Here is a 19,099-nt window from a genome sequence, read left to right as displayed (position 1 = left end):
CACTTCATAGAACAGATTATGAAGTATATAGATCACCTACTCCTGCGTATTGGTGCATCCCTTCCTCTCCTTACCACCAAATGAAGTCTTTCCATATGCAATTCACCTATTTAGGTCTTTTCTAAAGAACTCTAAATATATTTATTCCAAACTTTAGCCAATTAGCTACTTGCTTTCAGTGATTGTTTTAGCTCCCTACCTTGCCAAGGCTTGAATCTTTGCTGCATGTCGCTCCTCATGCTCTGCTACTTTCCTTCTCAAGTTTTCAATTTCTTGCCTGAGTAGTGCAGAATGTTCCATCTCTCCATCAAGCAGGTTTCGCAGAGATCTGGAAAAAGGGAGCTCCATCTGTTATAACCAGGCAAATCCCCTGCAATTTACAGCGCTGTATACATAAAGCTGGGTGGGGCTCAACCCACAATCACTGGCAGGGGGGGAGAAATGGATGGGGTTCATCACCAGTCCCTACATTTTTAAACCACAATAAGAATAAGTTACAAATAATTAAGTCACACTTTAAACAATAAAAATGCAGGATATTAAAAAAAGCCACTTGAAGGTGTAAACTGAAATCTGTATGACTGTAGTATGTGTCTCAAACAATCCACCTGGAGAAAAGACAACACCTTCTTTCTATGTTTTTATTTATGGTGTTCCAAATAGACTGAGTAAGTACATAGCCTGGATAAGGAAGGTGTTTGCTTCTCTATTTCATTTTCTTATTTAAAATATTTTTTTTAGAAGTTTAATTTTAAATTATACAGCATTTTTCATCCAAAAGAAATAGAAAAAGATTTACAAACTATACATTCACACAATTCTAGCATAATATATTTATATCTAGTGTGGTTTCTACTTCTGGTGTGGCAGCTAACCGACATACAAGATTCTGCGTAACTGAGAAAAGAGGAGACATTCTGACCCAAGGTACTAGGGCAAACCTGTTCTCTTATGAAAAGTATCCTGAGATCTTAAAATATTATTTTGACCATAGATTTAGTCTTTGTAAAAATATAGTTTAACAAAAATTCTCACCTCACTCAGTTCCATGCAATTTTAATTCTAATGAAAGTTTGTTTGCTTGTAAATCATAGAAATCATAGACTGTAGGACTGGAAGGTACCTTGATAAAGTCATTTCATCCAGTCTCCTGAACTGTGACAGGACTAGGAATTATCTAGATTAAACTATCCCCTACAGGTGTTTATCAAACTTGTTCTTAAAATACTCCAATGATGGAGATTCCACAACCTCCCTAGGTAATTTGGTCCAGTGCATAACTACCCTAACAGTTAGGAAGGTTTTTCCAATGTCTAACCTAAATCTCCCTTGCTTCAATTTAAGATTATTCTTTCTTGCCCTGTCCTCAGTGGGTATGAAGAACAATTTACCACCCTCCTCTTTAAAATAACCTTTACTTGAAGGTTGAAGACTTACATCCCCCAGTCTTCTTCTCTCCAGACTAAACAACCCCATTTTTTTCAATCTTTCCTTGTAGGTCATGTTTTCTAGACCTTTAATCATTTTTGTTGCTCTCCTCTGGACTTTCTCCAATTTGCCCACATCTTTCCCAAAGTGTGGTGACACATAACTGGACACAGTACTCCAGTTAAGGCCTTATCAGTGGTGAGTAGAAAGAAAGTTCTCGTGAAAGTAGAAATTAGTTCTCGTGTCTTGCTTACAAAACTGCTGCTAATACATACCAGAATGATGTTCGTTTTTGCAACACTATTACACGGCCTACTCATATTTACTTTGTGCTCCACTATAACCCCCAGATCTTTTTCTGCAGTTCTTTTTCTGAGGCAATCATTTCCCATTTTGTATTTGTGCATTAGATTATTCCTTCCTAAGTACAGTACTGTCATAAATATAAAGGGAAGGGTAAACCCCTTTGAAATCCCTCCTGGCCAGGGGAAAGCTCCTCTCACCTGTAAAGGGTTAAGAAGCTAAAGGTAACCTCGCTGGCACCTGACCAAAATGACCAATGAGGAGACAAGATACTTTCAAAAGCTGGGAGGAGGGAGAGAAACAAAGGGTCTGTGTCGGTCTATATGCTGCTTTTGCCGGGGATAGACCAGGAATGGAGTCTTAGAACTTTTAGTAAGTAATCTAGCTAGGTACGTGTTAGATTATGATTTCTTTAAATGGCTGAGAAAAGAACTGTGCTGAATAGAATAACTATTTCTGTCTGTGTATCTTTTTTGTAACTTAAGGTTTTGCCTAGAGGGGTTCTCTATGTTTTGAATCTAATTACCCTGTAAGGTATCTACCATCCTGATTTTACAGAGGTGATTCCTTTACTTCTATTTACTTCTATTTCTATTAAAAGTCTTCTTGTAAGAAAACTGAATGCTTTTTCATTGTTCTCAGATCCAAGGGTTTGGGTCTGTGGTCACATATGCAAATTGGTGAGGATTTTTACCAAACCTTTCCCAGGAAGTGGAGTGCAAGGGTTGGGAGGATTTTGAGGGGAAAGACGTGTCCAAACTACGTTTCCCAATAAACCCAGTTAGAGTTTGGTGGTGGCAGTGGATATTCCAAGGACAAAGGATAAAATTAATTTGTACCTTGGGGAAGTTTTAACCTAAGCTGGTAAAAGTAAGCTTAGGAGGTTTTCATGCAGGTCCGTACATCTGTACCCTAGAGTTCAGAGTGAGGGAGGAACCTTGACAAGTACATTGCATTTGTCCTCATTGATTTTTATGCTATTAATTTCACACCACTTTTCCAGTTTGTCAAGATCATTTTGAATTCTAATCCTGTCCTTCAAAGTGTTTGCAACTCAGCTTGGTATCAACCACAAACTTTATAAGTGTATGTGTCATGCCATTTTTCCAAATCATTTACGAAATTATTGAATAGAACTGGACCCAGGACAGATCCCTGCAGGACACCATTCAATAAGCTCTTCCAGCTTCACAGTGAACCATTGATAACTACTCTGAGTAGATAACAGTTACACAGCCACCTTATATTAGGTTATAGAAGCACTGCAACATTTTGCTTGTTAAGTTGCACAAAAGGAATACAAGCACCAAGCAGAAGATAACTGCTTTAATAGCAATTTTTCCTACATGTAAAGGAGCTAAGTGACAAAAACATAATTATGATGAAATTATACATGGCATCCAGTGTAGAAATAGAAAGTTACCTGTTCTGTTCTTCGAGCTCATCCTTTCTGTTCATCATGGCCACAATAGCTTGCCGAAGTTCATCTGAGAAGGGAAGAAAATATAAATGAACTATGCATCCTTTTATCATTTCAGATTAAAAGATCATAAGTACTATGGTTCCAATTCAGCAAAGCACTTATGTACTTATGTTTCATCAACTTAAGTTATCTTTTGAGAAGTGGTATAACTTGACACCTGCAGTATGCACTAGTATACCTTGTTTAGTATTGTAAATCAGTCTGCATGAGGCCGTAACTCTAATTTTAACAATGCAGTCTACTTCACTGCAGCTGCTGTCTTCTGACACTGCCACGTACGACACCTTAAAATAAGTTAATATTTTCAATACATGCACACGAACAAGCCAAACTGTTATAGCTTACTAACTTTACTTCACTCAACCTCTCAGCTGAACATTCTGACAAAGGAGATCTGCCTTGACAAGATAACTCCTCTTTCCCTAGTTTCTGAGGGAGACTTTAGGGCACATCAGGTTACCAGAAATAAACTAATCAAGAGTCTCTCACTTTCTTGACCAAAACTAAAAAAAAAAAAAAATTTAATTAGTACAGAGTAAAGTCCCTTTTAAAACCAACTTTACTTGTTCCATAACTCAATCCCCACCTTCTTGATGACACTGGAATGTCTGTATTTTTTAACTAATTGAAAATTCTCTTGGGGGAACAACGGAAAGGACAAATATGAGTCAGAAAATCCAATGACATCACATCAAGTTTTTAGGGTGGAATTTTACAATGCTGTGCAGAATTACTAAACTACATGCAATAAATTCCTTCTGCATCCTAACAAAATTGAGAAATGCTAGATTTGAAGACGACCAATCACATCATTATTCTAGATATACCATACTGCACAATAAAAACTTATTAAATGGACACATAAAATGGCAATTACACTAATGATGTTTGGATTTTTATTTATGAAACCATCAGATTCAGAGTGAGAAAATTCAGCCACCAGTAACGAACTTGGCAGAAGGTGGTGGCAGATTCGGGGACCCACATAAATTCACCTCAGGCAAAAATTTTCAGAAGCACCTAAGGGTATGTCTACACTGCAACGTAACACCAGGGTTAGGGGAACTCAAGTCAGCGGCCCCTGGTCTTGAGAACTCAGAGCTTGAGCATCTACACTGATTGCCAAGGATAGGTTAAGAATTTTTTAACCAGTGCCCAAACCCGGAGTTCCAGCATCCACACTACAGTATACAGACCCAGTTGTATCCCAGACTTCCTAGCGGCCTTCTGAAATCTGGCTGCTCTAGCCCTTTCTTTGTGGCGCAACGTGGGAAAACTTGACTATCCACCCACACATTACTGGAAGTTTAAAAACCCTGCCAACACATTCTGCTGAGTAATCATTTTCATCTGGATGGTTCCACCAACTGGAGTCAGTAACATGGAGGACATTTCAAGAACTTTTTTTTATTGCTTGGGCTCTCACTCCTGTTTCAGGACACAGGCAGCTGAATTTCCATGAAATTCTGGCAGACAGTTTGGTAGCATTTTCTGACCCACCAAAGGCATGTGACAGAGCTAATAATGGAGCAGGATGACGATAACACAGACATGACAGACTCAAACTGGCTGATACTGCTTCTGACACTCAGTATAACCACTGTTGACTCCTATATAGTCTGGTGCTTCTGAAGCAGAGCTACAAGCACAGAACGTTGGGACCACATCACCATGCAAACCTGGATTACCAGCATGAGGTCCAGCACTTTTGCATGAAGACAGTCATATTTCTGGAGCTTTATGAGCAACTTACCCTGACCGTCCAGTGTAAAGAAACACATGAAGGCAGCCATGCCAGTCCAGAAGTGGGCTGCTATAACCATCTGGAAGCTGGCTACCCAGACTGCTACAGGTCTGTTGCCAACAGTTTAGAGCTGGAAAGTTGACTGTGGGTAAACAGATGTGTGGTTTATCCAAAAGTGGCGGGCATAAAAGATATTCCAGAAGTAATGGTTGGCTTTGAGAGAATGGGGTTTCCTAACTGCATCAAGCCCATTGATGGGACTTATATGCCCCCAGTTTTCTCTCCTCAAGGAGCACGAGTACATAAACCACAAAGGAAACTACTCCACAGTTATGTAGGCCCTCATGGACCACAAAAGCCTATTTATGAATATCAATAAGGGCTGCACTGGAAAAATTCACAATGCCAGGGTTTTTCAACAACCTGGAGTCTTCATTCATTGACAGGCTGGGACTCTATTCCCACCTCATGGCACTGTCATAAACAGAGTTACCTTCCCCACTGTTACTCTGGGTGACCCCACATATTCCATTTTGCCTTGGCTTATGAAACTTTACTTTGATTTCAGAGTCTCTGGCAAAAGAAGGTTTAATTACATTCTCAACAAGTGTACAATGGTAGCTGAATGTGTGTTTGGCAGATTGAAATCCCGCTGGCGATGTTTACAGATCCATTTACATTCCAGTGCCATCAATGGTGTCTGCATTACCGTGGCTTACTGTGCTCTTCACAATCTTTGTGAAACCAGAGGAGAGCCAGTTCCCCCTGAATGGACTGTAACAATGCGGGGCAGCTGAATCAGTACACTCAGCCAGAAAGTATATCTGCCACAGCTGGATGCACCTGGGCTACAGAAGTCAGGGATGCTTTTTTATAGCTGAATTACAACATGGATTTTTGCATACTATCCTCCAAGTTGTCCCTGATCATGTGTTCACCTTTATTATTTGAAATACACACTATATGATGTGTTGCAGTGATGAAAATAAAATTTCTTTATCCAATAAAATCTTAATTTTTTTTTACCCATGTATTGGAAAAGTGCAATATTAAACCACTGCCTGGAAGGCCAGCTGCTACTAGCATACCAAAACACCAACACCACCAAAAGCTTTAAAAGTAACTGAGATCAAAGTGCATAAAGAAGTGCAAACAGTTCAATTATGTACAAAACAACCCCACCCCAGCTATTGCATGTCTCCTATCCCCCCTCTCCTTTCCCTTTCTTCCATGTTTGCCTTGCGCTTGGCACCAGGCTAGGGGAGTGGAGGGGTTCAGATCTGAGGACTCCACGGGGCACATTAGCCCCATCCAGCAATTCAGATGGCCCAATTGCATGGGCCACCCAGCCACGGAGTTGTCCAAGCTGTTCCTGGAATGCTGGTCAGGGTACCACGGAGGGGATGCAGCCTGTGATGCTGGCACAGCAGGAGCCTGCACTCTTGCAGCCATTAGAGATAACAGCCACTCAAACAGTTCTCTTTGGTGTGCTCTATCTTCCGCCCTTAACCATCTTTCCTATTCCAGGAACTGTAAAGAGCATGCCTGCTCCCATGCCACTACTGTATCCTCAAGCTGCAAAGCCAGACTGAGCCCTTCTGCTGGTCTCTCAGAATCTCTTTCCTCTTGCAACAAGTCCCCTTGCCTTTGGTACTCAACCTGCTTCTTAGCCCTCTCCAGAAGTTCAACCATAAGTTCACCAAGAAAACGTCTCCTCTTGGAATGATCCACAAAGGTCTGGTGAGCCAGACTTCTGCAGTATGGGTGAGCTGCAGAGATATTGCAGCCTATAAAGGTCAAGGGGCCTGGAATAGGACATGACACAGGTTATTGTCTCAAATAGCTCGGTGCAGGAAAACAGAAAAAAAAACATTTTGGAATTTCAAGGACAGAAAATGTTACTTTTTTAAACTGAACTTCAATATATGGTGAGAGGGCTGCTTCACACCACAGAAGCTCCCTGGACACAGCTGGGTTAACTGCAGTAAAAAGTGCTAAGAGACTGGCAAGTTAAAAATCACAACTTTTTTCCCATACCCCACCCCCAAAAAATTGAGTTTGGCGGGAGGTCAGTGGCCACGCTGTACTACTTAAGCCTTCTCTATCATTCTAGAGAGTGCACATTTTGGAGTATGTAACAGTTCTTGGGGTTCCAAGCTGCTGGTAGGAAACCGGCATGTATGCAACCAACATATTTAACTGTATGGTGATTGAACAGCATATCTATGAGTGGCGTGGGCAGGTAAGCCACCAAGGTAGCCCTGAAAAAACACCCTTCCCTGAAATGTGAATACCTATCTGGGGTTCCTACTATGGGAAAAGTTTGCAGATATCAACTCCCTAGATTGGTTCAGAATTCATGACAGATTCAACAGAATGCTGTGTTAGCTTTCATATGGGTTAGTGCCTCCCCATCTCTTGCCCTGCTTAATCCAGTCCATTCTCTGGTCACCGGTCTGGTAAATTTCCAATACCACCAGCTTCTTCGCTATTTGCTGGCATGTGTGGTCATTCCTGCCACTCTCACTAAAGTCAATTGTTTTGCTGGCCTCGCACTGGAGATTAGCCAAAATCTGGCTGTGCTCCCGCAACCACGACGCAGCATACTTTGTAAAGAACTTCTTTCTGGTTGGTATCTATTACAAATGCCGAAGGTTCTCCTAACATGAATTTGCAGCTTGGCAGTCAGAATAAAATGGAAGGTGTACATACAAGTTACTGTACTAAAGCAAGGTGGATGTTTCCATTTCCCTGGAGTTGAATGGCAATTTTTGGTAGACAGAGGACCAAGGAAGTCAGCCCACAGCATTGTAGGATACTTTTGGCAGACTCCAAGAACCAGAGTCCAGAGGGGGGCTGCTTCTACACGGCAGAAGGATAGGGCTCGAAACCTGACTCCTGCCTTGACTCAGGCTCGAAACCTCCGCCCTCACAGGGTTCTAGAACCCCGGGTCCAAGCCCAAGTCCAAGAGATGTGTGTGTAGACGGAGGGGGGCTAGAGTTTAAGCCTGAGTCTGAGCCCAGGCTTGCACTGCAGCATAGATATACCCTAAGGGCATGTCTACACTGCAATTAAAAACCTGTGACTGACCCCTGCCAGCTGACTTGGGCTAAGAGGTATTTAATTGTGGTGTAAACACTCATGCTTGGGCTAGAGCCCGGGCTCTGGGATCCGCCCACCTCGCAGAGTCCCGCAATTATACAGCTCCTTAGCCCAGTCAGCTGCCATGGCTGTACACTGCAGTGTAGACATACCCTAAGTGACTTAGAAAGTTATATCCTATTTTCAAAAGTGACTTAGGCACTTCACAGCTTTTTAAAATTTTAGCTAGTCTGGAAAGTGAAAACATCTGCTGAGAATTGAAAGCTAGATTGACTCACAAGAAAATCACAACAGATGTCTCTCAATTCATTAAAACATGGGACACAGCAGAAAACACAAATAGTTTGAGGGAGTTTTAAAGAAAAGGAATTTTGTCTACACACACAAAATCTGACATAACCAACTATAGTCCAGTCTTATTACCTTTATGGGATCCAAACATTTTGATACAAAGCTACTTTATATTATTAAAAGCTGCAGAGCAAAGCATACAGAGAAAGAGTTAACTTTTAAAGAGGGTCAGATTGTGAAACCTTTACTCACATGGGATAGTACCTTACTCAGCAGTCACTCATTTACAAAATAGTGACTTCAGTGGGACTACCTGTGGAGAAAGGTACTACCAACATAAGTAAATGTTTCAAAATTTGCCCCTAAATCGTTGAACATCCATTCAGAATCAACTCTATTCTTGCCTTTATGATTTAAGCTTAGAAGGTCTATTTAAATATATGGGAAATAAAATTAATAATTATTACTCTAAAGCCGAAATCCAAATGAAATTATGTGGATTATACCACTTTCCATGATTTGTTTTAATTTTAACTAAAAAGAGACCACTATAGAGCAAATAATCAATTTCAGCAAGCACAAAGAATTACTTTACATTTATTTTTTCTAAATTAAAGTACTATATTAGCTTTGCAATTGAAGTGTCAAACCACAAATCCCATCCTATCCATATGCAATGCACATCCAATCTATTTATTTTTCTTACCACAACGTAGTCCAGGCTCCATTTTTTAACTAAGATATGAAAGCAAAATTTAAAGTTTTTGTTTTCCAAACTGACCTGCCCTAAGAAGATAAATCTATCTTCTCTCTGGATAGTTACTTTTGCATGTTTCTATCATGTGGCCTTCAAAAATATTATTAATCCGCAAAAGGATACAAAATATACCTAAATTATAGGTTGCACTCACAGCAATGCCGATGGTTAAGGTTGCTTAATACTTTCCATTATAAGACAACAGTTCAGAAATGCAAGAATTAAGGTTGCTTGTGAAATAAGGTTTTTTTACGGCTCATTTCTGAGTATACATTATGAGACATTACCTGATCACATATTATTTATTTGATGGGGCCTGTCTCATTGCCTATGCACCTATTCACACACAATTGTTTGGGGACGATGCAAGGTGGAGCATATATATTTAAATTATGCTCTCCTTATCCCCATCCTCAAACAATGCTTTTTAAGACATGGGTTGGAATTTTTTTTTTTTTTTTTACACTTGCACAACTTCAAGTCAGAACATCAATTAGCTGCTAATATGGACAGGGCTGGGGGAGAGCAAGATTTACTACTTATTTCTGAATACTCAAAAATAATATTTATTCTCATATCTGCATTCATGTTTACATTAGTTTTTCAGCTGCTTTAAGATCCAACTGTGAAGCACTAATCTTGTGCATATTATGCACAATGCAGTAACAAGAAAGGCAGAAACATTATGTATTTATAAATAAGTTGAAAGCATGCCTAATAAATTATCGCCATAATAAATGACTCTAAAAAGTTCGATTTAAAAGATCCTTGTCTAAATCAGTACATTTAGTGAGGCAGCTTCATATGTCTTCACCTGTAACCTCACTGAAAAGCCTATAGCTCTGCAGGCTTCAGCCCTGCCTATGGTAGATTGTTCACATAATCTGAGTTTTGAAATAATAATACAACATTTTAAGTGATCCAACAAATTACCACATTTTAGTAATAAAAACTTTCTGGTATACTACTTAAATATTTATAGAAAAAAGGAGTAAGCCTTCAGATTTCTGTACTATTCACTTTTCTAATTCAGTTTATAAAATGACAATTTTCCCTAAAGATGTAGCTTTGTTTCCATGTAGCTAAGCACAAAGAGCTTCTAAACCCTGTACACACTAGGTGCCGGTTAATCAGCTGGTGTCTAATCATTTAAAAGGAGCAGAACTACCGTGCTAACTACAAATGTAACACTGTTTTACAGTTTCATTATAAATGTAAATTGGGATTTTTCTGGGAATTGCTTTGTTTCTTCATGGCAAATATTAATGCAAATTTTCATATCATCAGCTTCTCTGAATGACTCAACCTTCATACCAAAAAGGAAAGCTGATCTAAATGAACAAGTTGTAATTACAAGACTATAGGTGGATAGGAACATTTTCTTATAGTGTTTGTTTGTATTGTATTCTTATAGTTGTTTGTTTGTATTCGTGGTGCCTGGAGGCAGCCCATCAGGGATCAAGGCCCCACTGTCACAGGCACTGTACAGATGTGACGTAAAAAGACAAGTCAGACATCAAAGGAGTTTACAATCTTGGTTTATGATAAAATGCAAACGTCACACAAAACAAACAGAAGGCAGGAGGAGAAACAAAGGGGGAGGAGCAGGTGAGGGAAATGAGCAAGTTTTGCATGGTAAGCAGTTGTCACAGCTCACCAGCTACCTCATCTGTTTAGAACATGTACATGAACGTATCTTTAAAGCAACATTTCTCGTACTTAGCATTTGGAGGTAGTAAATGGGAAGCCTACTCACTCTGCCATCCACTAACAGTAAGGTACAACAGACATAAATTAGTGTTTTTTACAACTCCATTCTCTAATCTAAGCATTGAACACTGTAAGTGAATGTTGATAGCTAAAACTGCAAACATCAGAATCATGTGTCACCCCTTGGAGAGCAGATACAGCAAAAGCAGCTCAACTACAGTGACATTGTTCTTTTTAATGGAGATAGGGATAAGCACAGCCCCCACAATAGACAATCCCGTTACATCCAATAAATGCTTTTAAATAGTTATATCAGGAAAAAACATGAAAAATGATCATATTGAGGTTGTATTATCGAAGATTTCTACTGATCTTCCATGAAATACGATCTGCAACTGTTCTTACTGGACCTCAAAATGGCCAATGAAATCCAGTAACAGATAAATAATTGCAAAAACTAGATATGGCATTTCCAAAATTTTACTATTTTTGATCCCATATAAAAGAATGCAATAATCTTAGCAAAACATTTATTTCCCTTCAACTCATAACACAGATGCATTATTTCAGTATCTTGAACGTCTCAATATCCTTACCAATATGTGTGTTGTTGGTGCCACTTGCAATAGCAAGAAAAATAATATCCAGATATTAAGAGAAATACAGCCATCATACTAAGGATCATTGTCAGTAAAGTTCACATTAGTCTAAGGGACTAGCAATTCTTTTTGAGGGGGAGATCACTTGTACTGGAGGAAAAAAATGGAACAAATCTACTGAAATATGGTGTCCAAATAAAATCCTTTTCTCTAAGGATTCCAATATCTTTACTTTTCACATACAAACGTCTCTCTTACTTGGTTTTAGTTTCTCTCACACAGCTAAGTTGGTCATTTGGGAGTTTATTTTCTTATATCAAGTACTAAAGTTTGCCAAATGAAGCTAAATAAATTCTCTTACATATTTCAATTATTTTAGTCTATCCCTGCATTTTAAATTAAAAAATAACACTTGCCAAATACAATACTTTTTCAAAAGCTGCCCTTTTTAAAAATGAAAATGTCTCCCTATTTAAAGTAAATGGAAGAATGGGTGAGAAATGCAGTTTAATTCACTTTCAACAAATTACAAACATGATTCATTATGTCACACCTTTTCCCTTTCTGTTCATTCCATTTATATATTGAACAGCCATGCAGTTTCAAACTGGAATGTCAATCAAAATGGTGCAGTGCCGATTTAATTTTCAGTCAATCTAAGTTATAGAGACTTATATTAGGAGCATCAAAATTATAAATGAATCCTAATTTATAATATTGCATTCTAGTTTGTGAGAATAAGGGGGGAAGAGCTAGATGCAGCCAGCAAAGTTGCAGCACACTTTTATTCTGTGTGCGCTACGATGAAATAATAATTTGTACACTGCTCTTTGTTTAGAGTTAAAAATAGCATTCCAAAAGTGCAGCCACCCACAATTATGCATCCAGGGAACTTCTTTTTAAATATACAATTATATAAGTTATAAGTTGCTGAAAGTTTTCCTAAAACATTTTAAACATGGTTAGGCTTGCAAAAAAAGAAAAAAAACAGCAATTATGGGAGCATGAGTAACTAGTGTGAGACATCCAGAAAAATACAATATAAAGAAATGACTGCGTATTGCACTTTTTAATCAATAGGTCTCTTGGTAATAGAATGAATGAATAGAATAGGTCAACTTTCACATTCATTATTTCATTGCTAATATAAAGTACGGCAAAAATTTTGGGATATTTTGAAAAATGTTTTCCTCTAAAAATTATTACAATTTTGTGGAAAAAAACAGAAGTCTTATTCATCAGATGCATTTCACAAAACTAAATAGGTATTAGCTGTCTAAGGACAAAACAATTTAAGGGAAATTGGTTTAATCATCTATAACTTTAATGTATTAAATAATGTCTGAAGACAGGTCCAAAGTTTAATTTTAGGAGAGTGCTTGTCTTAGTTCATCCCCCTAAATCATCAACAAATGAACCCACAGTACCAACACGTGTTTGAGACCTCTGGTCTATGTATTAAGCTATGTACAATCAAGGAAACTGCATCTCCTCCTCTGTCCTTCCCTTCTCAACGCTAAGCAAACCGAGCTCAGCTGCAAAACATGACCAAATTACAAATAACTGTAACTACATACGAAATTAAGGTTCCCATATTCTTTGACTCCATTTTAACCAACCTTGAGGTTTGTGTTCACTGTCAAGACCACTTGAAATAGAGCTAGAGCAGATTCCCAAATTTTTTAGGACTGCAGCTACCTTTCAGATATTTTAAAACTTGGTGGTTCCCCACAAGCAAATATATCTTTCTTTTTAACCAATTCAGGACACTAGATTCAAGAGGGAAATCAGAGTTTGTACATTTTTGCAACTTTATACAATTACATACAAAGTTTAATTACATAATATGATCTAGGCTTTTTAAGTTATAATTTGAAATCATGGATTTTTCTGATGTTCAGACACTAAAATTTTAGTTTGAATGGGCCTGCTTTAAATTGCATAGGTTGGTTGAATCTCTCATAGCATCAGACGTAAATCATTTTCCAGGTCTGAAAGCACCACTTCCATAGCTTCATCACTGAATTCTTCATATTCGTATTTAACAGAAACCCAGAACTCCTGGTTCGTGGGATTTGAACACTTGGTCTTCAGCACATGATCATTTGGCAATTCTAAGAGGTTTTCTTGAGCCAAAATATTTAAAGTTGGAATGGAGTAAACTCTTACAGAGAATGCATTCTGAATCTAATTGGTATCTGGAGATTCATGTTCAACTCCAGGAAAATATCCATCAGAATAGAAACAACACACAAACAAGTTAATATTTGGACTTTAATAACATTTTGATTACTGTCACTCTCCTGTTTAAAAGTCTGGTAACACACTGAAAAGGGAGTTAACTCCAAAGACAAAGCTTCTTCATCAATCTCCAAATTTTCTCTTTCATATCTGTATGTATTCCTACCTTGAAATGTTAGATTCAGCGGATTCAGTGTGCCAAATACATCCACCAAGTAAGCTAACGTAGTCAAGTAGTTCACATTAAACATGTAAGCTGCAAGGTCTGTTTTCCCAAGGAGGAAAATTCTGATTTCATCATCCAATTCGAAGTCACTTTCCCACATGACAACCACCTGACTTCACAGTGAAATTGAAGTTGAATGTGGTCAAAGCCCATCTGACAGAAACCAAGGCATGAAGGGTCAGGCTTAGTGGTCAGTGCACTGGCAGTCACACCTAGCGGATCCCCAGGAGGGAGTTCCCATTGCAGCCCAAAGCAGGCAGGAGACTACCAATGGGTCACCCCTGTGGCACAGGCTCCCTATCCCTCATTCCTCATGTGGCAATCCCCTGCCAGGCTAGACAAGAACAGCCTGGCTTTCCCTCACACCCAAACACTTACCCTCCCTCCTGGCTTGAGGCTTCCCAACGATCCCTAGTGCCAAGAGGAGCTGTTGTGGATTCTGGTAAAAAGGCACAGCAGGCAGAATGGGATCTGATTGGTGGTGGGGCTCCCTCCCAGCAAGAGGCCTGCTCTAGCAGCCCTTCCCCTGCATTCTTTACCCCTCCTTGGCGACTTAAAACTTCCTGCCATTCTCTAGGACCACGAGGAACTGCACAGATTCTGGCAGGAGGAGCCGCTCGCAGGTTCTGGCCAGGCTCCCTCACAGCAGCCTCCCAACCCCACGATCCTTACCCAACCCTGCAGTCTTGAGGCTTCCCATTGGGTAGCTCCCATGGTTTCTGGCAGGCAGAATAGGACCCAGGTGCTGGCCCCGTTCCCAACCACATGAGATGCATGTACAGTAGTGCATGCACATCCAGGCCTGGTTGCTGTGGGTGCAACTGAAGCACAGCTACAGCTGCCCAGGTTTCTTTTTCTTAGGGAAAAAAAAAACCAAAAATGGGCACACCAATGAATTTGTTCCCCAAACACTTGGGGCTCCCCCATGAATTCTTCATGGCTCTCTGAGGAAGCCATGCCTCACAGTTGAAGAAACACTGAACTAGAGGGCAGATGCTTTAAGGAACAGGTGAAGGGGAAATAGCTAAATGAGTTTACAAAGTTACAACCCTTTGTTTAGTGAAATACTTTGTTTACTTGTGATACCATACACACAACTGTACTTAATACCCAGTTGTGTTGACCTCACCAAATGTAAAAATGTGGTGCTCAGAGGTGAAAACATGTAAATATTCTGAATAAGTTAGAATATAAAACTGAACAACATGCTTATGCCCCAAGGATGTAGAGAGCTATCAACAGGGAATGGGTATCCTTGTGCCCAGGATAATTTCCACCTAAAGGCAAGGTTATAGGGAACACTGCCAACAAACTGGCATGCCGATATAAAAATTACATGCCTGGATCAAACACAGAATATTTGTTTACCAAATAAAGCATGAAAAAAATAAGTTAGATCTACTGCCCCTAATCATAACCCACATATATTCATGATAGTACATTTAAGCCTATTTTAAATCTCAAACCAATATTTAACAGTCATTTCTTTTACAGGTTTTCAAATACCACTAATACAGGTCAATATTAATCACTAGGGGCTAAACCATGAAGCCCTTAATCATATTGCTGAGCATATACTCCTACAAGAAGTCACAATGGAATTATTCATGGAAGTAAATGCCGTTTACCATGGGTTTAAGAAATGATTCAATGCCAGTTATTAGTGCTGTAATTTGACCTGGGTTTCTCTCCACTTTGACTTCTACTTTGAGCTGCACCATTAATATTTCTGAAACGATCAACAGCAACTCTCAGGTTTACCATATGGCAATTAATTGTTGAAAAACTGAGGAAGCTAAATAATACACATAGAACTACAGGGAATACATTCCACACTGCACCCTATTACTGCTGATCTTTTTATTAGTAATTTTGCATAAATTTTTAAACAAATTAGGGTGGGATTTTTTTAAATAAGAGGATTTTTGCAAGGATGTTGAATTTAATATCCCTCAAGAAAACCAGCAAGAGAAATATTCATGGGTTTATCAATACAATAAATTTGCCGACTGTTATTAAAAGTAATAAAAGCAGATGTCAGCAGGTCTTCTGCGCTTTCAATTAAGCTAAACTAATTGGCTTATCATTTGTACTGTGAATTTTATTCTAGGATGAGAAAGCTATCAGCAACTTTTCTCTCTCTATGTTGAACTTGTTCAGTTTTCACTTCACCTACATTATTTTTTCTTAGTACTCTTCATACTTATATTGTTTTTTAATCAGACCAATGTCTTAAATTTTCCATGGTACCTATGTAAAATAACACGTAACGAGCTACATCCTTCCAGTGATGGACAAAGATGAAATGTTTATACTGATACATTAATCTTTGATAACTCTGACCACAAAATAGGACTCACCTGTGGACACCACCAGACAAATGAAGTAACACTTGGATTTGTCTCTCTGAGGAACAAACAAGTAGTGCTCATTGACTGCTAAGCTGCCCAGAGGGTTCTCTCACATAGGGTATACTACAGGGTTCTATTGTCACTCATCCTGTTCAATGTGCATGTTAACTAGCTAGGAGATAGTATGTTTGAGCTGCAGTACTATCAAGATGCTGACTCAGCATGTTTTTCTATTAGTCCTGGACTGTTCATTCAATAATTTTCCCATTGTCTACCCAACACTCAGGCTACATAACAGCTGGTTGACTGTAATTCAACCAAGAAAGAGCATTGGTAGGCTGTGAGAAATGGTGAAGGTAATACTTGCTTCACTGACTGTGGGGTTTGCCCACATTATTAATCAAATTCACAACCAGAATTTGGAAGCATTTTGTAATCCATTAGTTCCACAGAGGAATAATGATTACTTTTCCTACAGCAACTGTGGATCTTTGAGATGCGCTGATCACATAGATTCCAACAGGTAATGCAGGCCAAAAGAATCTTACCTTGTACTGCACCATAAGTGGAATTTGTGTGGACAACATAACTCAAAAAAGAACTCTCTTTTGTACTACTAAAACGAGTGTTAGAAGAGCAGTGTAATGCATGAATGAGCACCAAATCTTCAATAGATAGACAAAATATTCTCTAGATGTTTCTGCCTCTTGGTAACTGATATTAACAACTCAGACTCATTAGCAAGTAAGTGAAAATAAAAGCACAAGGACACCACATTACAAAAAGGTGCTTTGTTCATTTATTCCAATTACTATAGTTTGGATTTAATAGGCTACTTTATGATGAACTAGTAAAAATAAGCTACAGTACTTTGTGAAAATAATCAAATGTTAGTATAATGAGGCCTTACTACAGCATTCAACTATTAGATTTTTAAAACTCTGCAATTATGACACTCAGCACTCAACCCATGGGGTGAGTGCCAATTTGAGGGCAGCTTAGAGAGATTCTACTGTATTAACAGTTGCCTTTTTGCAACAGTTAAAAACTGGTGTTTAGTAGACAGCAGATACGAATACTAATTAACTGGCATTGCTAACTATGGACCAGGCCCTGCCAAACTACTTGTGAAACGAAGTACTATTCAACGGGGGAAGAGGTGGCAGAATTCAGACCTGCATTAATATGGTTGAAAAACCATAACAAGTGTCTGAATTAACACAATCACATCCTGAAGTAAGTAAAAGCAACAGCTGTAGTATCATGGGCGGGATGAATTCAGTATCACTCTGCACTGCATCTTTCAAGTAGCATTTTAACTATTTTAACAGAGTCCTTAGCATATTAAGAGACTACAAGCTGAACAAACTGCCATTATTGCACCAACTACGACTGAATAAATTCTAATTTGATCAGGAAGTATACCAAATAAAGCACCTTGAGAAATTACTCCTGGGAGAATTCTGCAAAAAAAAAATTAAAAATTCTGTGCACAATATTTTCAAATTCTGCATATTTTATTTGTTGAAATAACACAATATAATCACAACAGTTTCAATTATTTTTGGTCATTTATTTCAAAATACCTGTTAGCAAGTATGTCTGTAACAATACAGACAACAAAAAAGCTTTCAGAAAATGTTTTTTGACTAACAGATTCCTTACGTGGCATACTAATACAGAACTGAGTAATAATTCGTTCAAACTACAATACAGAACCGTATTTCCTGCACCCCTCAGAAGCAGTGCAAAGGCTTGAGGGAATCAGAGATAACGGAGGAGCTGAGGGAGAGGGATGTAATTGCTGGGAAGGAGTCTGGGTGTGAACTTGGAGGGCTGTTGTGTATGAGTAGGAAAAGTATGGAACAGGTTTGGCAGGGGGCGGGGAAGGACTGTTAGGGAGATTCTCGCATGCAGACCCTGGCTGACCCTTGGCCTCTCCCATTCAGTCAGGCACATCTGTCCCATCCCCATGTGTCCTTGCAACCCTTGTCCACATGTCTCTCCGCCCCCACTCAAACACTCCCCTGTTCCTATGTTGCCCTGCACCTCTTCCCGCATCCCCATGTGTCTCTGTGCCCCCACTCAGCCGCGCCTCTATCCCTATGTGTCCCTGAACCCCCCTTCCCCATCCCTGTGTGTGTCTGTTCTCTCACTCAGCCACCCTCCTTCCCCCTGTGGCTCGGCACCCCCTCGCCGGTGTGGCCCTGCACCTCCCTCCCCCTGTGGCCTTGTGCCTCCACTCCCATTCAGCCCCTGCCCCAGTATGTCCTCCCCCACTAACCCTTATGAGCCCGTCTGACACCCCAGCAGCCCCACGCTGTCTGTCTCTCCATAACTCCTGTCTCGTGACCTGGCCCGACAGGCACTGTGAAGAAGGCAGGCTCTTGCTCTTCCTTAGCTGGCTGGGAGCTGCTGTGTTCTAGCACCACAATGCCCTCTGGTAAGCAAAAGGCAGAACTGCAGAAGTTATTTTCTGCTGGGAGCTGCTGCTCTGTTCTAGTGCCATTAATTATGTGGATGTGCAGTGGCACAGAATTCCCCAGAAGTAAGAAATGAAATTTCATACTGTTTTCCCCTTGCAGATGAGCATTACTGGTAAGGGACAAATTCAGATAATGAAGAGGAATTTAGAGGTTATTGACATGTTTAGGAATGGAACAATATAAATGCACTGAAACTAAAGTTTAAAAAAAGGCCTTGTATGGAAAGTGGAACAAACTTTCAGGGAACTGCTTCCTTGATGCTTAAAGCACTTTAAAAGCATAGGGCTGAAATTTGAAAGTATACAAAGCCAGTTTACATTTTGTAAGACACATTTGGAACCAAATTCTACCTCAACTTGCATCCCTTCCACCTAGCT

The 19,099-nt window shown here is 39.4% G+C and overlaps 1 protein-coding gene across 1 annotated transcript in view; it reads right to left on the bottom strand.

Annotated features, from left to right (window-relative positions):
- The window catches only part of SNX29 (sorting nexin 29), a 451,551-nt gene that overhangs the window by 351,795 nt on the left and 80,657 nt on the right, over positions 1-19,099 (bottom strand). Inside the window, 2 exon segments of the mRNA XM_073362374.1 lie at positions 200-328; positions 3,155-3,218. Coding sequence (XP_073218475.1) covers positions 200-328; positions 3,155-3,218 — 193 coding nt within the window.

The sequence above is a fragment of the Lepidochelys kempii genome, chromosome 10 (assembly GCF_965140265.1).
Source record: "Lepidochelys kempii isolate rLepKem1 chromosome 10, rLepKem1.hap2, whole genome shotgun sequence".
Classification (NCBI taxonomy): Eukaryota; Metazoa; Chordata; order Testudines; family Cheloniidae; genus Lepidochelys; species Lepidochelys kempii.
This window is presented reverse-complemented; position numbering and strand designations above follow the sequence as displayed.